This window comes from Acanthaster planci, linkage group LG18 (assembly GCF_054643075.1).
Source record: "Acanthaster planci isolate LZ-2023a linkage group LG18, COTS_SCS, whole genome shotgun sequence".
NCBI classification, from domain to species: domain Eukaryota; kingdom Metazoa; phylum Echinodermata; class Asteroidea; order Valvatida; family Acanthasteridae; genus Acanthaster; species Acanthaster planci.
The window spans coordinates 9,498,623-9,521,101 of NC_141794.1; the positions used below are offsets into that span (position 1 = coordinate 9,498,623).

Genomic DNA, 22,479 nt, shown 5'->3' on the forward strand with positions numbered 1-22,479 from the left:
CACTAGAGCCGTTTCAACACTGTGGAGTTTTCTATAAGCAGATTGTTGGTTCTCCCGTAGGCGATGCTTAGTCAGATGTGCGTTTAACCTGTCCGCCACAGCCCTCTCTACTACCTTCGACACAAAAGAAAGGTTAGATATGGGTCTGTAATTGTTCATGTCGTTACAGTCTAGATTGTCTTTCTTGATGACTGGGGTAACTAGAGCAGCTTTGAAAGAGCTAGGAAACTGCCCGTCTTCAAATGACATGTTGATAAGTCGAGTTATTGGCCCAACTAGTGTGTCCAAGCAGTTCTTGACCAGTTGTGTTGGAAGAGGGTCCAGTGGGCTTGACTTGGGCGGGGACATCTTGATGGTTTTGATGATTTCCTCTTCGGATGCAGGTGCAAAAGTTGTGAAGGACGACTGGCATGCAGAGTCATGATGAACTACTGCAGGTGGAAGATTAATCGCCACCGCCTGTAAGTTGTCTCTAATGTTGTGTATTTTGCCGACAAAATGGGCTGAGAAGCGACTAGCTAGTTCCTCGTGGGATGAGCAGGTCGGAAGTTTTGGAGTAGAACTTCGATGCATGAGATGATTTGTTATTTTAAAAAGGGCTTTTTGGTCCCCTGCGCAGCCCTGAATTTTCTTATGGTAGTAGTCAGACTTAGCTTGATGAAACATGAATTTGACTAAGTCTCGTTGTGCCTTGAAATTGTCATGATCTATTTGGTTCTTAGTATTTCGCCATTTCCTTTCCAACTGACGACGTCGGCGTTTTTCTTTGGTAAGGCTTTCATTATACCAAGGGACAGCAGGTCGGTCCGTTATTGCATGTTTCTTGAGGGGTGCATGGTTATTTAGAAGTTGCCCCAGTACTCTATTGTACTGATCGGCTAAGGAATCCAGGGAAGTTGCAGGATTAGTTATCAGGGGCGATGCAATAAGGTCATGTTGAAATTCACTGAGGTCAATAGACTTCAATTTCCGATAGCTGACTTGTCTTTTTGTGAATTTGGGTTTCTGTAAGTTCAAGATGCAGTGGATGACGCAGTGATCAGAAACAAACTCAGAGGGGTAGACCGATTTCAATAGAGTCTCTGATCGGCTAGTGATAATGAGTACATGAGTGAGTGAGTGAGTGAGTGTGTGAGTGAGAAAAACAGCAGTAGCGACATGTTTCAATGTGTGACTCGTAAACCCGCCAATATTCCTCGAAAATAACTACCATGGGTAATTTTCTTTTGGATGCAAGCAAACTGTAAAGCGTATAGACCTGATGCTTTGTTAGAGGGTCTTTCTTTGTTGATTGTAACGACAATAAAAAAAAAGAACAGCCTCTGACACACTACCAACGCATAACTTCTACTGTAAAGTAGGATATGTTGCTATAACGGTGATCTAAGATGCTCTAAGAGCCCCGGGGTTCTTCTGCACTGATCTCACAAGGTGATCTTTCGGTTAACACAGAAAACGTTTCATTAAGGCTACTTCATTTCCCAGCTTTTCAAGTCATCAGAAAGCTCAAATATGTGTGTCTTATAGTTGGCCATGTCCTCTAGTCGCAAGTCGTGGGTTTTATGATAGAGCTCCTCAAAAATGGGTTTAACTGCATCGTCATCCTCATCTACCTTGGCCATTCGTAAAAGTTCCTTATTGTAATGAAACTGCATTGGACCCAGCTTGTGAGCGTAATGGTGAGGGAACTTCAGCTCATTGCGACGATACTCGTAATCTCGCTGTGAGTCCGAGTTCATGTCAGCGGTGCTGGGTAAGGTCACTGTGCCATCCAACACAGCCATGGCAAAACGCACTTGGCTGCTGATCACGTGGAAAGGACAGATGGACCATACCATCCCCATGAACGACAGCGATGTGAACTTGGTGTGCAGGACGTGCTTGTAGAGCGGCGATATCCGTTTCCTGTCCACGACGACTTCGCACTCTGGCGCCAGGAATGGGAAGTCGTAGAGGTAGCCGGTGCTCAAAATCAGCGAGTCTGCCTCCACGCGCTGCCCATCGGCGAACACGAAGCGGCCCTCCTCTATCAACGCCACATCTGGAACCTGTTTCAAATTACTGGGAAGCACGGTTCTCGTCAGATTCGAGTTGTGGTGGCTAAGGTAAATTTTGTTCACGTAGGAATGGAGATCTACACTGATGTCACAACCAGAGAGTCCACCACCAAGAACCACCACAGACTGACCCTTGAAATCCTCTGGATGGCGATATTCGTGACTGTGAATGACTTTCCCCTTGAACGTCTCCAGGCCAGATATAACTGGGTAATTTGGCACTGCAAACTGACTGTGAAGAAAATCAATCACGTATGCACAAAAAAGTTTCATTAAACACGTAATGAAAATAAAGTCACTTTAGAAATGTCGAGAACTTCATTCTTGAATTTTGCTTGCCCACTTTAATATCACTTTCTATAATCTACTTTTGAGGCCTTAATATTTTGTGTCACAAAGGTCACGTCTTTCTCAAGAAAGGTAAAACATTGCATGCTGTTTAAGGTTCCATTTTACAGTTCTTTCTTTTGAATGATATCTACCAGAGCCCTCCATTCAAAAATTAAAACTAAAGAGATGAACCTTTTACAGGGAGTTGGGTCCACACTTGTGCTGATTAACGATGCGGCAGGCCCTTTACCCCAGGCACTTACCCGTTGCAGACCATTACAGCATCAAATTCAAGGACCTGTGGCGTGGCGTCAGGGTCCTCTACATTCCTCACAGTCACTTCCCAAGTTGTTTTGTGACAGCTGACGATTGGCTTCACAAACTCGACTCTTGTCCGAAGCTAGATGTACGAGTACAAGAAGAAGGCTGAACAAAATGTCTGCGAGTACTTTGGTCTTCGAGTGGTCAGTGGTGTGGTAATGCAGGGAGAGGCAAATGTAATACATTAAGCATTTCTTAAACCCTTTAAACTCCATGGGGAGTATCTCTCACAAGCACTACCTGTTCCTAAGAGTGAAGTGCATAGCCATTGCTGTGGAACACAAATACCCAACTCCCTTGGCTTTATGAAGCACTCTCTCCGAAGATGCGGAACACTCACGTTTAAAATGGGAACCATACCCTGCAGAATTGCTGACTCAAGAGTCCGAGTACTTCCCAATTCATTAAATAAAATTCCGCGAAGGCAAGCATAACATCTAAGGCCCTCTGTAGTTTAAACCCAGAATCAAACCCCATGAATACTATAGGAGCTCTACTTTCCAGTCTTTTAAGATCTTCCATCATCATTAATGGTGCATTTTTGCTAAATCTGATTTATCTATTTATTTAAATCTTTAGACATCAAAATAAAACCAAAAATGAAATCAGTGGCTGTCGAGGAATGAGCAAAAGTCAAAAACTGTCATTAAACGATGTGCTTACAACCACTGATTACAATAATTGGATAAAAATTCAAAGACTTAAACAACAAACGAGACAACGATTAGTTTTACGTTACACAGCTTCAAGTTGATTGATATGTTTAGTGCGCTAAACCCACCCGTACTAGTGAACAGTGAAACAATGGAAGCACCAAAGGTCTTATACGAATGAAGCGCAACATCACAAACTGCAACACGGATTACTGACCTATAACATTTGAAAGCAGTCTCCAGAGCCTGCATGTCCCATGACAGATTCACCTGCGTGTCCCATGACACATTCATCTGCATGTCCCATGACAGATTCACCTGCATGTCCCATGACACATTCATCTGCATGTCCCATGACAGATTCACCTGCATGACAGATTCACCTGCGTGTCCCATGACAGATTCACCTGCATATCCCATGACATATTGATCTGCATATCCCATGACAGATTCATCTGCGTGTCCCATGACAGATTCACCTGCATGACAGATTCACCTGCGTGTCCCATGACATATTGATCTGCATGTCCCATGACAGATTCACCTGCATGACAGATTCACCTGTGTGTCCCATGACAGATTCACCTGCATGTCCCATGACAGATTCACCTGCATGACAGATTCACCTGCATATCCCATGACAGATTCACCTGCATATCCCATGACAGATTCACCTGCGTGTCTCATGACATATTGATCTGCATGTCCCATGACAGATTCACCTGCATGACAGATTCACCTGCGTGTCCCATGACAGATTCACCTGCATATCCCATGACATATTGATCTGCATATCCCATGACAGATTCACCTGCGTGTCCCATGACAGATTCACCTGCATGACAGATTCACCTGCGTGTCCCATGACATATTGATCTGCATGTCCCATGACAGATTCACCTGCATGACAGATTCACCTGCATGTCCCATGACAGATTCACCTGCATGTCCCATGACAGATTCACCTGCATGTCCCATGACAGATTCACCTGCATGACAGATTCACCTGCATATCCCATGACAGATTCACCTGCGTGTCCCATGACAGATTCACCTGCATGACAGATTCACCTGCGTGTCCCATGACAGATTCACCTGCATATCCCATGACATATTGATCTGCATGTCCCATGACAGATTCACCTGCATGTCCCATGACAGATTCACCTGCATGTCCCATGACAGATTCACCTGCATGTCCCATGACAGATTCACCTGCATGTCCCATGACAGATTCACCTGCATGTCCCATGACAGATTCACCTGCATATCCCATGACAGATTCACCTGCATATCCCATGACAGATTCACCTGCATGTCTCATGACAGATTCACCTGCATATCCCATGACAGATTCACCTGCATGTCCCATTATCCTATGATATCCGAGACTATAAGCAAACTTAAGTTCAGGCTTAAAACAGGAAATTTCTCTGTATTATGTAACACCATAGCTGCTTTGAATGAAGTTCTGAAAATGTTCCAAGACAAGAGCACACTGGGTTTTCTTTTCTCCATTTTCACACAACAAATATCTTAAATCCTAATCACCAGCTTACCTGAATACATTTATGCAAGTCATAAGTTGCAGCGTATCGATTCAAGTATTGGAGGACTTCTTCATGCTTGATGAATGAAGTTTTTCCACCCTCCATAATCGGTAGGCCTGGGTACATCATAAGCTCCTTGGGAAGGTTTGTTCTGCAAGTAAACGTTCCATTCATTTGAGATTTCAAATAAAACCTGAATGCACATTCCTACCCCTTTTTTGCCTGATTTTTTAAAAACCACAATCCATCTGAGAATCCGAATTGGCATTGCGACGTTTTTATTTGCTTTCAGTCTGAAAGATACAGGTCTACGGGTCCGGTAATTTTAGGCTGTCATTACACAGTGTGGGAACCTCTACATACACAGTTTGTATCTTTTCCTACCTCCACGGGAAACCCAAAAGACACCAAATATTTCGTCGACCCGTTGCGACACTGTAATTGAATAAAAGAGGGCAATGTCTTCCCTATGGAAAATCGACGGGATGCTCGGTAGCATCAACCATTAACGTAGTCCTGAACTTGTGAATTAGGGGCCTGTTTTGATTCACACTGATCCAGATCTCGATTAGTGATCCCAACGCCGGTTTGCTCCACAAATAGGGCGGGATGAGGTACTAGTCAATCAATGCCCGATCATGCTGATCACGATCCGGATCCACGCCAGAAACAAACCTTGACTGTATGCACCGTCACTCGCAATTAATGCCCTTGCATAGACTGAAGCCGCGTTTGACCGCGACTGCTAGATACAGGCTGCGGTATGCCCCGTACACAGGCCCACCTTGAAACCGCAGGTGTATGCTGAATAGAATTTACTGTATGTGTGGTATCCACTAATCCTCATGCGTCTGTCGAAGTCTATCGGGTTAAGGGTTAATTAAGCTTCTTCCACGTATGTTTCAGGAGGAAATTGTTAACGCGCATGTCCCGTTTTTAGGTCATTTGCATGGGTAATGAGGGGCCATGAGAATTCGCGCAAGGCAAACAACTGCTTCATTTCATGTCTTATTTTCACTTTTTGGAAATAAAATTTCCTGCCCACAATATTTTCACGGTAAGATAAGGCCTTTTCCTAACGTGTTTTGTAAAAATAAAATTGAGAAAATAGTACCAGAGCGGTCAAAACTAGTGATTTTGTGAAAAGCTTATTTTCGTGAGTGGTAGCTTGTTTTAGTTTGTTTACGTTTTGATGCAATTTTTGAAGGCTTGAAAAAAGAATTCGAAGTTTTCCTGAAGTTTCCAAAAGTGGGCTGTGGTGGAGAAGGGTCTGAGGTTTTAGATTTGCTAACGGTTTTGCGCTTAATTTTTTTCTCTTCCCGACAGGACGCGTTTGCATATTTCAGCACCGATTCCATAACGGTTCATCCCGCATAATCTTACGGCCTTGCGAGTGTAAGAATTCAGTGACTCGGGAACGAAAGACAAACACAAAAGTACAGTAAGTTAACATGAAGTTTATTATAATAACCGAGGTCTATCTGGCATGCTATAAAATTGCCAGGAAAATGTTGAAATTCACGGTATGTATCCGAAAATTCGGACTTACGAGGCGTCGGACTTATAATACGCACCCGTACATGTACGCCGCGGTACGCGTGTAACAGGCACGGACGTATGTTGAAAAAAATCTGGACTTGCAATGCCCTTAATCAGCTTATAGAGATAATTTTGAATCCACTAACAGCCATTTTACAAAGCTTGCCCGGCAATGCCTGCCTTTGTTCTCCCTGCGGGCGTCAAACGAGCCCGCACATTTGTATTCGGCTCGATAAAACGGCCGCTGGTTGGCTCCTATTTCATACAAAGGCGTTGCAAATCCAGGTTCAAGTTTTTTATATACATGTACATGTACGTCCGTGGTGCCAGGCCGCAGTGTACCGTGCGGGGTACGGGAACGTGGCTCGAACTGATTAGGTTATTGAGATTCTGGCCTGTCGTATGCCGTGTCTCACTGTTCTAAGAAAACTTATAAAATTGAGAAATTTAGTGGAAGAAAAGACCAAGTGATCGATTGAAAATGGAAATAATTATATTAGCAATCCTTTTGAGGCTAAATTTCATATTTATGTTGCATTTCTTTTCATGATTCTGTAGTGTTTTATTCGGTTTAAGCCTTCCAGAGCATATACAAAGAATTTCAATGTGAACATTTGTTAACTTTGTGCAAACGAAGTCTCCAAAACGCCAGGCTAAACAGAGGACTGGCAGGTTGCCAAGGACGTTTCCGTATGGTTCACGAGGGTCCGGTCAAGCAACCGCCACGCAAGGTCGAAGTCGTTAATTTCCACACGTTAAATGGAGGTGAAATATACGTGCTCCAGACGAATACAAAGGTCATCGTTGGCTTGCGGTTTATGCCACGACCGATAAGAACGCCTTTGTATTACCATAAAGCTCCAAGGTTTTACCTATAGCCGCTGGTACGTTGAATGGCCTATTTTGGCTGCTGAAGGGCATTGCGAGTCCAGACATTTTAAGACGTCAATGGCTGTATCTGCCGAACTAGATGAAATACGGCCACCTGTTGGTTCTGAACAGTGAACACCTACCTCAGCCGGCGGTACATGCTTGAATGAACAGGCTGGCCGTAATTGTCCTTCCCCACGGTATCCGTGTAGACCCAGGTGCCTCCAATCTGATCGGACTGCTCATAAACCACCGCCTGAAAGACGTCTGGTGATTTAGCGCAGAGGTACCTTGCAGCACACAGACCTGCTACTCCCCCACCAATTACTGCGACTTTAATTGCCATATTCAATACCCGTAGCGTATCCAAATAGCGGAGTGGGCAGAGTGGCAAATGAAATGGGCTGGAGAATCAAAGAGCAATATTGGGATGTTGAAACAAAATCAGGACACAATGGATCATACACTGCAAAATCAAGAGGGCAAAAGTCAAACAGGGAGCGTAATTAACAGATAAGCATGGCAAGTTGCATAAAAAATTTATGAATCAGCAATAGCTTAATAATTGTGCCTTGTGTAGTTGGACCTTTATTAACTCAGGCATAAAATCCCAAAATCCTGTGACGTGCATTTCTGGTCTTGTACCCAACGTGTTTGAGAGTAAATTACAAAGTGAACAACTGAGCTAAGTCAAATACATGTACCTTATCTCTTTGGGAGGTGAAGATCTTTTTTGGAGGGAGGGGAAATCTGAAAGGTGACTCTATTTTTTTTTACTGTACTTTTAATCTTTACTGGTCATTTCGAGAGTGAGGGTAAATTGTAAATTATTAACACAGTATAGGGAGGAAAAGGAACAGCCCTGAAATTAACCCCCTTTGATTATTTTCTTGTCCATGGTCTTGGGAGGTACTTATGGAAATCGAGAATTTAGCACCGCACTTGGTAAAAAATGAAAATGGGTCATCACAGAGAAAACGTTATTATACTCTCCATTTAGAACTAGCCTGAGTTACCTGCGGTCTCTCATCGACGATCCCATCATGAAACAACCTACAACCTAGGCCTACTATAAGCATTGAGAAGTTGGTGCAGCTCATAGCATGGAGAGATGCGTAATTTGTCAAGAGGGACAGATCTATTCCATGCATTTGTTCCCATTCATTGAGAGAAACTGAATAAAACTTTCACTGACAGCTGTAAGGGAAATTATACACGTACTCACCATGCACGTCAACTCTTTAGCTGCGTAGCTTGGAATATTTTACAGGTATTATGGTGTACCTACGTGAGGCAGTGTATGGAGCGTCTGTTATCGATTATTCACTCTGACGTAAGCAACAGACTATAACAGAGGAGAAGCACCTTGACGACTTTTTATTAAAATGTCCTTGTGCTGGCTTGAAGTATTTTGCCAAGGGAAGGACATGCTCTCTATGGTTCGTTTATCCACACAACAGGTGTTGCCGGAAAGGAAAACATTTTGGCGAGCTCATGCTTCGCCAGCATCCCCCCCCCGTGCTGTTCCCAAGCTTTAATTTTGTAAATTTTTGCACTCCATGGTTAGGTGCTATTCCCAGGCGCGCCATATCTAGGTGGCAGCGCACGTTGGGCATGCGTGGCACATTGCTTAGTTTAACTGACATGTACGGACAGTTTTTGTGTTCACGGTTTCCAACTTTGTGTCTGAGAGTCCTAAAATTATAGTGCTTTTAGAAGCTATAACCTGAGGGTTGAGCATCCATATATTTTTTATATAAGTTAAGCTCCCTTATTGTGTAGTTATCTTGATTATGAAGGTTTCATTTCATTGTGATTTGGGGTTTATTTTGTCCGTCTCAGTTTAGTAATGCATAAGATTATGTCAATCTACATCTCGGGGCTTCCAATTCTGAGCACTTTGGGTGCAGTCGGGCCGGAAGTGGCACTATTTGGCCGTTTTGAAGAGGAATGGTTTTTCAAAACGGCTACTTTTCTGGGCAGGGACATTTTCTTCATTTTAGGGATGGTCTGCTTCAGGTGAAAATTTCTCAAAAATTCATTGGTCAACCCCCCGAAAATTGAAAGGAAAATGAAAGGGGACATGTCGATCATTGTTTTCCTGTGCAGCCTGAACACCTGTGAGAGTTGTGAGCATTTTAAAATAATTGTGAAGTGTTGGGATTTATCATTGCTGTCTATGGGAATTTATTTGTAGTGGTGCACCCTTCAACACCCAGCACCAAGAAGCCCTGGACCAAATCCGTGGGCACCTGGTATCAAAGGGAAACATCCAAACGAGTATAAAAGGCTACTTGACCCACTTCATACGCGAGCGGCCTCGAACCAAGCCAAGACACATTGGCTCTTTTCATAATCACTACTTCTCCCAAAAGAGAACGTTACAAGTTGTTTTGTTTTAATTGCACTTTCAGCAACTCGGGCTATTTGCGCCAATAACTGTACGTTTATTCACATACTTTATTAATCTGCATCACATTACGGAGTTAGGAAGAAGGTCCAAGTTTTAGAGGCAGGAGGAAACCGGAATCCCCGGAGGAAATCCTGCGAGAGCGAGTATGGACTGGAAACCAAATGCACTTAAGCCTTGGCCAAGCCGGGACTCGAGCCCGGGCCTCATTAGTGCAAAGCAAGGAAAGAACCGCTACGCTAACCCGCTCCCCCCCCAAAAAAGAGAACGTTTCTTGGCTGTGTTCCTTTCAACTGTTGATCCGCTCCAGTGACCCTGAGAAAACTTAGCCACATCACAAAAAAGGAAACCTCAGATCCACAGCCAAAGGATTTGCCCACACTTGTTCAAATCTTGCTTACAGAGCCAACAACACCTGGAAAAAAATTGTCAGAACCAAACTCAGCCACGTAAAAGAACGACCAGTCTTCTACACCTGAACAGCACGACGACACCCTCGACATCTTTTATTGGATGATCAAAACCCATCCAACGTAACTGTGGTTTTACATGTACTATCAAGTCCCTAACAGACGGCAACCCTAATTTTCTGTAATGTGAGTGCCACTCACTCACTCACTCACTCACTAAAACCATATCTCGATTCCTATGGAAATGTGCGACTGATAAGTCCCTGAAGGGACGAAAATGCATTGCTTGGGTAACCATGGCACCGATTCAACATAAGTCATTTCCTCCTCATTATCTCTACCCTCTCGAGACTCCATTCCAGTCTCTAGGCCTATGTAGAAATAAAGCGGACAAAGACACACCTCCGAATAAACATTTACTTCTGCCTCAAAAGTACAGTGTATCCAAGTTTATTTGCACATCGATCAATCTCTAATTGAAAAGAGCAAAACAGAATGAAAAACCATCCCGGGCCTTGGATATTTCTTGGATAAACCATAACATTTAATATATATGCAAATTTTATTCACGGCTCCTGAAAACAGGGCTGTAGGGGAATCGCGTGTCACGATGGCTGTAAGCAGAACTGATCTTTCCGTGGTTCCCAAGATAACCTTCGGGTTCGTGGAGGATTATGTAAAAAACAGCCTCCAAAAGCAGTGGAGAGCAACAGCTTGGTAAAGGCTTGAAGTATTATTCCGAAACCTACATTCATAATCTGGAGGGTAAGCAGTTTATCTACGGAATTTTGTCTGGAACTTTTTGGTGACGTTACATGCATGCACCGTTTATGTCTAGGCCTAAACGGCCGGTTGTCGCCCTGAGCGAGGTGTCTGAAGATTTTTTTGTCGTTCAGAGGGTTACCTTTAATGACCTGGCTATTTCCTTTCAAAGTTCAGATTTTTTACAGATGTTAATTCAAAACTTACAGACTTTATTTCATTTTGGTGGGCGCCATCAATTATGGAGGAAGGAAAGATTGGAGCAATCGAACTGCACCAAAGTGCAACGTGTACGGTGTAGGGCCAGTGATTGCGATTTTTTATCCGAACAAGTGCTCAAAGAAGTCATTTCAAAGTCAAAATCTACCTTGAAAAGTGGCCCCTCTTCTCGTTTGATCTTAACAATCCACTTTTCTCGCAGGATCTTGTTTTCTGAAAATCGATGATAGCTGATTTCTGGCGATGGTCTTCGTTCGTGATTGCTACAACACGGCCGTGAACAATGCCGACAGCACGGAGTCCCCTACGGCCTCGTTTCAGTTCGGGTGCATAAAATTTGAATAAATATTAAGAAAGGCCTATTCGGGCGATTCACAATAGCGCGCCATCAAGATTTTACAACGCACTGACCAATCACAATGCACGAAATCTGTCGACCCAATACGCGTTGGAAAGGGTCAACAGATTTCGCGTGTTGTTTTTGACCAACGTGTTGCAAACTCTAGGAGGCGCTCTATTGTGAACGGCCCGTATTATTCCCCAATCTTTTCAAAATGTAATTTAGAAAATGTCTTTGCTTACAGTTATTATACAAATTTATTATACAAATGAATTTAGTCATTTGTTTATTTGCTAAACTGACAGAGAGATTGTTTTTGTAGATGGGATGGGTGGAAAACGTCTGTCATATGTAAAGAGAAGAAACACAGAAAAAAACAGTCTATTGGGCCTGCTTTTTTTAGGAGAGAGCAAGGAGCAGACGTTCAGGGTCGGGAGTTAGGATTGCCCTGAGGAAAGTTGAACCTGGCTCAGTTAGATTTGTCACAAAACTCTTCAGAGAACGGTAAACTTATATGATCCATCCCCACCTAACTCATGACAAACTGCTACCCATGGCTTTCTTTCTCAATTGAACTAATGGACGCTATCGAGTAAAATAAACAAAACCTTACTTTCGCGCTGGGACCGTGAAGGGTACATTTTGACTAGGCTAATATAAGTTGTTGAGAAGTTATGATGTTATGTTACCGTACATAGACGAAATAAGTACGATGCGCATTACACAAAATATACGAAATCCCGCTAGTGCCACTTGGTATTATTATCCAAAGAAAGTATTATTTTTTATTTCAAAGCAGTTACGTTTTTGTTTTAAAAAACAGGTGTTATGGAAGCTGGAAAGAGATTTGCGTTAGGACTTAATGATGGGCATGTATAAAGTCCATCATTCTGCCGTTATCCAGAAAGCGCAGCCACACACTGACTCACGCACGCACTTTGTTCCCGAAAGACCTTGGCTTGTTGAAATACCCATAGAGCTATAATTTCGCTTTATGGAAATACCGAACTGGCTTCACGTGAGTGGGTATTACGTCAAGGTGTCCCAGATGTTTAATTCAGGAGCAATTGGAAATAATGGTGGCCTTGATTAGCGCTTGTCAAAAGCTGCATCTTCACTCCTTTGAATTTTGTATTTACCAGACGCAAAACGATAGCAACAGGATCTGCTGTCTGATGTTATGATCATTATTTGATGCGTCAGTGATTTAGGGTTTCATTCACAATGGCATAACCCCTTTATTATGCTGGATATAGGTAACATTTACTAGAAGGATATTGTTGACGTGGATATCTTTGGTTTTTATTCTTACAGACAATAGAAATTATTGTCCACAATATTTCCCAACTACTTACGCCTTCAGCTCGTTTGTTCCACTTCCGGCAATTGGGCAATTTCTGGTCTGGTCTCACATTTACGAAAGCCCGTTAGTGCCAATTTTTTTCAATCCCCCCCCCCATTTTGTTTTTATTTTTGGGGGGGTCCTTTTAGTGAGTGGTACCTGGCCTCTGGAGTCAAGGAAGGGTTGATAGTCTCCGTAAATGGCTTATTCGACTCGAAAGTGTCTTATATAAATAGTTAGTGGGCATATTGTACGGACTACTAGCATGAATAACAGTGAGCTTCTTCAAATCATTGTAGATTTGTCATTGTAGATCGTTGATGTCTCGCCCAACCAGACCTCGTCGCTACTGCCTCTCTGCCACACCAACGGCCGCATTATCAATCCAATCTGCCTCCTCGACTATGTCATCCGGGAGTTTAGTACCGAGAGTGTATCCACCTGTGGCGGCCTGCGTCGAGGAGCCCGGATGTCGCTCCTTCAATATCAAGCAAAGCCAAGGAGATGGGGAAGTGTGCCGGCTGAACAACAACACAAGCTCAGAAGACAAGAACACATTTCAAAACCCCAGTTAGGCCTACTTCTGTATCTAGGCAGAATTGTGCATCGCCATACAGATTTTGACGATGTAAGATATGCAGTCTCCAAGAATGAATTTGAACCTGAAAATGGATTTCAATTTGGCTGTTTACAAGAAAACACTCACAAGTTTGGTTTGAAAGTTTGGCGTTTCAGTGTCAAAGAAAAAGACAGACTTAGTTTTGCAAAATGACAAGATCGAAAAAACTAACTACATGTACTGAACCATTGAAAAAGGATTAAACTATGAAACACACGGTTCAGTGACATGCATTTTATCAATTAAAATAAGTTAAATTACATAGGCCTAATGTGTCAATATCATGGCTAAAATCCAACTTATTTAAAACTTTTGGCCTACCACTGCTTTTTTACAATTTAGAAACACTTTCTTAAATAGACACGGTGCTTATCTTGGCATTGGTACTGGCACCGGTACAATCAAGTGGAAAAAAGCACTGTTTATGAAGATTTTTCTGTAGTGCTGTTTGCTTGTAAATATGTGTTTCCAAAGTGTGGTAGAAGTTAGCTGGACATTTTAACCGGTTCTAATATTTAAAAACCAGCATCTCGCCTTCCGTCGATGTTGTATTTGAAATATCAACATTATAAGCACCTTGGTTTTGGATCAGTTTTTTATGTGGCATCTGTCAATGTTTTCTGACAACTTAGGCAATGGTTGATCAATCATAACATACGTTGATTGAACGCCATTATTAACGAATTTGTGACGGCTTGTTTTGGATCAGTGTCGATAGTTTTTGTGGGTGTATACATAAATGGTTTAAAGCTTTATTGAAATGGCAAGCAGTTAAAGAATAAACAGTTATTTAATAACAATTGCAAGGCAATAATAAGTATTAAATTATTTAAGAAAAATAAAAGACACTTAAAATTGCACATGATTATTTGAAGAGAGGTCGCAAGGAAGGATTATCAAATGAGGCATTAGACAGCATCTGAACAGTTTGATCGTGCATTTAAATGCCCCAAGCATATTCTTTCTCGAAGTCTTGAATGAAATGTGTGTACACAGAGGCAGGATTCTTAGGGAAGGAGACCGGTTTTCCTATTTTCAGGGTATAAACAATCTGCTGAATTTGGCAATATAGTGTTCACTTGCTCATCCCATTTCAAATGGATGGATGAAACAAACAATTAACTTGGATATCATCCTTCAGCTAATTTTGAAATACACAAAGTGAAACGCACCTGTCTCAGTTGTCGATCGAAAGAGGTGTCCCTTTCGAGGGGAGAATGACACTGGCCTCATTTAACTAGGCTTATTCGACTCGAAAGTATAATATATAAGTAGTTAGTGATATTTCGAGGGAACAAAATAATATTTCGAGGGAGCGAAATGATTTCGAGAGACCGAAATAACAATTAAACGAAATAAAAATAATAACTTTTCATTGCTTGTCCCCTTAAAAGAGCTCCGTAGCTGACATGCACAGGAGAAAATTATTACTAATCGGGACTACATGATTTTACTCTTGGTAAACAATTTGCCATGTGCATGCGAAGTCACGTTGTCAAACAAACGGAATCAGAGAACGTACATTCTTGCCTCCAGGCGAGTACAATTAACGTTTCACAGCTTTTACAAAGTGCAATGTTTGAGATGCTTTGCTTGCTCTAGCTTTGTGAGAATGGAAATTTTCACCTTTTCCAATTGTCTGGGAAAATCTGAATAAGGATTTGGTTACCAAATACTTATTTCATCCCATACAGACTTGGATTATCTCATTGATCTATCTATTATAATTTCTTGCAAGCCAGATCACCAAACACGTAATCGTTACTTTTCCTTTGATTTTTTTATTTGGGTCTGGAGAGTTTTGCTTTAAATAGGTGGATACACGTTTAGTGTCTTATGTCATGGATCAGACTGTAGTCAAATGTTGTTGAGTTACACTGCTGTTGTTTACACTGCTTTTCGCGTTAAAACAACATAATTTACACATAAGAAACCAACGAATGGTGTCCATTTTGCCTTCACTCTGTCTAAAAGGACAACCGGTTAGATTTTAAAGATGACAGGGTTGTAGGTAATGTGCTGTAAATTATATAAGCAAGCTGTCTGGGTAACTTTTGCAGTATGTCCTTCCAACGTTATGTTTGGTTTACCTGACCCCCCTAAAGAATTAACTTTCTCAAATGTTTTGATTGTCGCACCTGCAAATCAAAAAGTGTATCACCGATGTAGGACGTTTGCAGATTACAGGATGTGATTCTTGACATATTACGTCATTCCAGGCACCCGATGTTTGTTGCCATGCACAGTCTTGGTCACTGCTGTTGCTTGATTCCCCAGCCTTCCTGTTTGTATACTGTACAAGTTTCCGGTCATCTTCACAATCCCAGGAGCCTAACACAGAGATAGTGATACAGACAGCATCGACCACTTGAAAGGGGAAGGTTTTCCGTGAAAAATATTAATTACACTCACGATTTATTTCTTAATGACGTCTAAGTGTTTTGTATGAACAATAGAGCCGCCTGGAATTGTGAAAATTGCGTTTTCAATGAAGTGATCATGTTTCACAGGCTTTCCCAATTGCGTTAAAACATTTTTGCTGATATTTTTAATTTCTTCCAGTGGAATCGATTCTGTGCGCTTGTTATGTTTAATTTTATCTTGTTTCACATAATTTAATCTCTTCTCCAAATGAATTTAAACCACAAGGACACATTTTCGGCGAGGAGAGTAGGATTTTGTTTCGTCTATACCGAACCATGTCATTCTGAAAGCAAATTTGTCGTTTGCTACACGATTTAATGACACTTATTTCAATTCCGTGTAAACATCATTGTGAGATACAGAAGACATAATGGTTACAGATAACTTTGCACTTCACCTCTCTTATTTCCTTGAAAATATGTTGTCTCCACAAAAGTTCTTCTTAAATTTAATTCTTTGAAATACATTTTCTTCACAATATTCTAAAATCATAAAAGTGCACGCAAAGGTAAACAGAAGGAAAACGGGGTGATTTGTGATATTGTTTGTTCTTCACTCCTTCGTTTTAAACAAAACAATTTTTATATTCGGGGTCTTGTTACGTGCAATATTTTTTACCTATGTTGTGAATCTACTGTACCAAAGTATTCTTGATTATGTGAGGAAATGCTCAAGTCCACACTAAACTTATATGATTGAACAAAGTTTTCAGAGTCATGGGTATGAGACGAATTCAATCCCTGGATGCCTTCACTGGGCGTCAGCTGAGATGAGATATCTATAATGACGAATTTTCTAGACCAAGTCTTTAATTGTGGTGACCGAAGTTTGAAGTTGAATAGTAAATGACAAAATTCGTTTCTCCTTATAACATATGAAGTTCGTCTTGAGTGAATCTCAATACCAGAACTTGTTAATTGTAAGTTAAACTTAAGGTTTTAAAATTTCCGTAATTCTAGATCACAAACATGTCCCAGCAATTTTCAGCTCGTCTTTTTCAAGATTTTACCCAAAAGCCTGACGAGTTTCTAGTTACCTTCACTTCTGCGATCACTACAGTTGATCCAGAAATAGGAGTAAAGATTTGTCTGAAGGAACTCAGTCTCCTCCTAAGACTGTGGCATGATCGAGACACTTCCTATCTGCAAAATATTTTCCTTATTGTTAATGACCTTACTGCCGATACTGCTTAATTCAACCTTGTCTACGTTGCTTACGCAAATATAATTGTTTAGTCCAAAAACAAAGTCTTTGCCATAAGAACTGTCATGAGATTCTGTGTAAATGTGCAGACAAATTTCTAACATTGTGTTTTGTTACAACGAAAACAACTGTTGAGGTATAACCAAAACTTAGGCCTAAGTAAATCTACTGTCCCTATAAGTAGCCCTTGTGGTGCCAATGGACATACGTAAACACTGTAAATATACAATTGTGTCTCAGTTAACCCATTTTCAGCTTTTGTTCCACTATTTCAAAGGGTATTTTATGCCTTTTTGGTTTTATGCTAATGAGATTTCCATACTCATGAGCAAATCTGTGATGTCTCAGGAAGGAGCTCGATGATGCAATGGTTTGTACACACAAAGTCCCGCATTTTTGTAGATTTAGCTGGACTCAGATTTCTTCATTGTTGTTTATGTGCGTAACAATTAGCAAGCACCAAACCCTGTCTCGGAATTGTTTTTAGTAAGTAAATTTTTGGTTCACAATTTGAACAGAAAGCCTACGCACTTAATGCATTTAACCAAAGAGGACTGTGAAAGAGTTTTGATACACAGAAGAAAGGTATTAAGTAAGAGAAAAATTGCTTCTAAGACAAATTCATTGCAGCATGCACTTACAAAATTCGCCGGTGATACGAAGATCATATTTCCTTAGTGTTATAAATAGGAACCAGGCAGGCAGTGGTGAATGATTTAGTGTCTTTGCCAGGCTGTTGAAAAAAGTTCTGTATTAATGAATAGATTTAATAATTAAATAATGCTGGTAATAACCTTTTACCCTGAACTCTTTTTATTAATTCGTGAGTTTTTTCAACGCTGTGTAGGAAGTCAGTTACCATGACGATTACATGTACCTACAAGCAACGAAAAGAACTCACAATAAAACACTTAACAGGCTGGCAAAGGTATTGTGTCAAGGGAAAGACAATTATTTGCAAATTATGCTGAATCGAACATGCTTACACTAGCATGCTAACGGCAATTGAAAAACTCAATTTGAGGTCAAAAATGAATTTTTAAAAAAAATCCTTTTTTGGATTAATACGTTAATTCCGTTTCGTTCCATTAGTTCCCATCGCAGTTGCCACTTGGCCATTAGAGGCCACAACAAATTGGTTATTCCACTGAAACTCAGCCAGCTCTAAAATGAGGAATTCTTGTGGGCATCATGCTTAAGAGGAACAACACCACCTTTGTTTGACTGATGTCTTCGTGAGTGCTGATGTTAAAAAGAGCATTTTTCTTTCTCGTCACCACTGAAGGGATGCTTCAACGGGACTGAACTTTTAAACGTGCCTTTCAAGCCTTGTACATGAAGGGTTTCGATTGTATTGTTTACTACTTTGCCTTTGATTGCTCGATCAAATCACCAGTTCCATTACAGTTTTGTAGATAATTATAGGCCATTTTGTCTCGGTTTTTCATATAATGTCTGTACAAGTTATTCTTTTGTACCTGTTTTTCGACCAGTTATTTAATCGATCATTTCCACTCGTGTCAGACAATTATTATAAATCGCATCGATTATACAGCTATTTACTGCGGCATGCTCGTGGCCAAGACTGAAGTCATAGCCACATGTGCCTAGTTTAAAATGAGCTAGTTTCCAGAAATGCCAGAACTCAAAGAATTACGAAGTTATGACCTGACTTTACTTGTGACCCAGCTGATTTACTTTTGATCGACAACAACCAACGCTGATCCAAGTTGAAGTGATCTGCAACAAGTACAGAGTAACTATATATATGTACCACAATAGATGGATCGAGTTCACTCTACGATCGAGTCCCACTGACGTGACGACCGAGTCCGTAGAAGACTACTTGGGTTCGCTTAGGATATCCTGTAAAAACACTTTTTGGCATAAAACTTATCACCGACCGCAGAACCGACGAATTTGTTCAAGTACGATTCAATGTGTTATCGTACTGAAACCTGGATTACCAATTGAAGGTTGGGGTTTGGCGGGCATTCCCGTCCAAAACCATCAACTACATTCAAGACAAAATCGTACCAATTCCCCAGTTAAACTTGAAGGATGGAACAATTAATGTAGTGGACAAGAGCAAGGCATATTAAGCATGAAAACGGTGATGTTCTAGGGTTACTTGCATAGCATGAAGACATCATAAGCGTTTCTGAAATCTGCGAATAAAGGTTTCATGGCAGCCAATATTTGTGACTTTTTTCTGCGATAAATAAGAAAGCTGTTCTATTTCTCCATGTTTATTTCAGTCGATGGTATTGCCACCTGTTCTAATAAGGTTCATTTGCGGAATGCAGGGTTCCCTTTTTATTTCTTTTTAAGGTGAAGCAACTGTTCTCTGTAATGATTTGATATACTAGCGAACTTTGATATTTGCATCAGCAGAGTAAACTATTTACGGTGACGAGTTTACTCCGAAAGTTTGATTAGACATTTCCACCGACCTTTCTTTTCAGAATTATGATGGCAACATGAAAACCAACACTAAAACTCGAAGAAAAAAGAAATCCGTAGATCTTTTTTCATTCTAACAAGTGCAAAATAGTAACCTTAATTATCACAATGCACTGTAATATATGAAGTGGTAAATATTAACTAGCAACAACGAACACGCAGACAGTCCGCGTTCAAAAGTGCAGCTGCAATGCTGGTCTTTCACAGACGACAGGAGAGAAATCACTACAGGATACATCATTCCAACCATCCTCGCCTGTTGCAGCACAATTTTCCGAATCTCCTGTGTTATTCGGTTCACCATCCCTCCAGTTTCTGTACCGTACACCAGCAGTACCCTCCTTACATTCCCATAAACCTAGAATAGGCAGGATATAAATTTCCTTAATAGACTTCGACTAAGTAAATGGCTTGTAGATGCCGCATTGTTGGCTACATGCGATCCGAAATATACAAGTAACTGGTCCCGAGTTTAGTGCTTTCCATGCAACATGTAGAAAATTCGTGATTTCGACTCAGTAGAATTACCATGGAACACTTTTGTACTGAAGCTCACTCACCACTCAAAAAGGAATGTCTCTAATTATGGAATAATTTTGCACCTGAAATCAATCTTTAAACAAACGATTTTTTAAAAATAGATCTCGACCTACATAATTCTTAGCAGCTTACAATGAGGAGTTAAATTCATGCTACTTTGACAAACCTTCAACGAGAAGATCGTTACAGTTGATCCAAAAGAAGACGACCTTGTTATTTACAATGAACTCAGTTTCCTCCTGAGACTGTGGCATGACTAGCGCACTTCCCATCTTGATGCACTCCTCTCTGGCCTCAGCCCAGGGTAGATTCACTGGGAGTTTTTTGTAGCATTTGCCATCCCATTGACTCCAGGTATCAGGACAGGACCTTCTAATGGAGGCCACGCATTTATCATAACCATCCATGCACGTGATGAGAAGACAGAGGCTCACAAAACCAAAGGTGAAATGTTTAGGCAAGTTCATTTCCAAATGGTACCAGACAAAAGTGTCCACTGTCGAGATGGAGTTTCTCTGTACGTAGTCCTTTGCGCTTTCTGGCGCACTCACATTACTACTCAAGTCAGTGTGAGAGAGGAACTTGAAACCATTTCACACAATTTCAAGCTCCACTGACAATGGTACGTTCGCATAGGTGCACCATACAATAGTGCCGTGGTTACCATCAATATCCCATGACTATAGGGCCTTATGTGAAATATTTAAACCTGCATGTCCTTCAAATAAAACAAGGGCTAGCAGTGTAGAAGCAGATGATAATTGCCACGTCCTTGAAAGATGTAAAGCTCTAAGCAGAAATAATAGAGTGTTGATTGGATCATAGAGTTCGATTCTTTGAAAAAGAAACGGAAAAGCTATTCAGTGCTTCTAGAGACAGAGAGTTTTTTCCTGAAAATCCAGACAAACACTTAATTCAAAATTATACGAATGGATAATGTTTTAACCAGGTAACTTCATTTTAAATACATGTGTACAGCGTTTATAGGACAAGCGGTAAAGATAAGAAATTGGGACTGATTGCTCGCAGTGGGAATTGTTATATCTTCAGTCATCTTCCGGTCGATTTGTTATCCATGTTCACAGATCAATGAGTAATATTCCATCGTCCTGCCCTTTTATTCGTGTACTGTTTATTACTGCAAAATCAGTGACATGGAGTTACCAGTATAAACCCATCGAGTCTGCTTTACACCTTCTGCATGCACTAACGGAGTGCGACTTTCTTCATAATGTCAATATTTTTATTCGAACTCACTCTCTACATTTGACAGACAGCGTCTTTTCCGTCCATGACTCTGTAATATCGTGTGTAAACCATTCTTGAAATTATCCAAAATGTACTTTGTCTCACTGCACAAGTCCTCTTTAACAGTTAATATACAGCTACAGATTCTCACATAAAACCATAATGACAACTTTTCCGAGTCCACGGTGAGATATATTTTAAAGGCGACCGTCTATGCATTTTTCCAAAGATCCCTCTTTTACCGAGTTTGACGATTGCATTGTAAGCAAGCACATTCATGCATATCAACCCAATTGGTAATATCCTTTACCCCAATATCATCGTGGTATATTAATGCTTCTCCATGCCATTTCACCCCATTTCATAATACCCAGCTGTCCCGCCACTATTTTTCAGGGGGTTCAAACCACTTTTTTGAGGGGGGGGGGTTCCATCGGGAACAAAATGATACACTTAATGAACGGGACAAATTTGGGTGTTTTGACCAAATTGGTGCTTTTCATTCCCTATCTTCTCGCTTTCTTTTCGTTCCACCCGTTTCTTGTTTCTTTTTTCTCGAGGGAGCACCCCTTACCCTGTCGACGCAAATGATCATACGACAATTTTCTTTGATTGACGCTCGTTGTATGAGCAGAAAAACTTGAAGAAAGTGAAAGAATTGAGAAATGAAACAAAATTTACAGGTCTGCAATAACCTTGGTCTAAGAAGACAATCTTCAGAAGAATTTACGCTCACTGGAAAAAGTTAATATCTGTTACGAGCTATCTTTATTTTTTGAAGGCCACCCCCTTTCATGTCGTCATTAATCATTATACCTTGAAACATAGTTGTCCTTTCCCAACCTTCACTAGGACCATCACTGAGGATGTGTTTCAGCTAAATAGACTTGTAATGTAGTGTGTATACTTGCAGGCCTAATTTATTCAGGAAATACCTTGTTTGGTGTCCACAAAAGTACACTGTAAAAATGCGCTGCACATGACGCACTTGTAGACTAGCGGCTATTTGTCCCAGAATCATGAACACCTGAGGCACCATTGAACTCCAGGTGCTATTTTCTTAGCACATAACGACTAGCACGTATTTGTCCCAGAATCATGAACACCTGAGGTACCATTGCACTTCAGGTACCTAAAAGTGTGCTTCAAGCATTTAAAGTGTTTTGGTTGAAATGTTTA

The 22,479-nt window shown here is 41.0% G+C and overlaps 2 protein-coding genes across 3 annotated transcripts; both read right to left on the reverse strand.

Annotated features, from left to right (window-relative positions):
• Positions 1-1,089: 1,089 nt before the first annotated feature.
• On the reverse strand, positions 1,090-8,641 carry LOC110988613 (uncharacterized). Of its 2 annotated transcripts, none has more exons than XM_087148746.1 (5): positions 8,546-8,641; positions 7,464-7,724; positions 4,921-5,062; positions 2,651-2,787; positions 1,090-2,289 (listed from the first exon to the last, which is right to left on the reverse strand). In XM_087148746.1, exons 2-5 carry the CDS (start codon positions 7,664-7,666, stop codon positions 1,470-1,472), a joined length of 1,302 nt encoding a protein of 433 aa, XP_087004872.1. In that variant the 5' UTR covers positions 7,667-7,724; positions 8,546-8,641; the 3' UTR covers positions 1,090-1,469. The 2 variants fall into 2 exon arrangements, with proteins under 2 accessions (XP_087004872.1, XP_087004871.1); XM_087148745.1 differs by lacking the exon at positions 8,546-8,641 and adding an exon at positions 8,337-8,486.
• Positions 8,642-16,155: 7,514 nt separating this feature from the next.
• On the reverse strand, positions 16,156-20,693 carry LOC110988602 (C-type lectin domain family 4 member E-like). Its single transcript, XM_087148748.1, has 2 exons — positions 20,219-20,693; positions 16,156-19,870 (listed from the first exon to the last, which is right to left on the reverse strand). Exons 1-2 carry the CDS (start codon positions 20,517-20,519, stop codon positions 19,686-19,688), a joined length of 486 nt encoding a protein of 161 aa, XP_087004874.1. The 5' UTR covers positions 20,520-20,693; the 3' UTR covers positions 16,156-19,685.
• Positions 20,694-22,479: the final 1,786 nt, after the last annotated feature.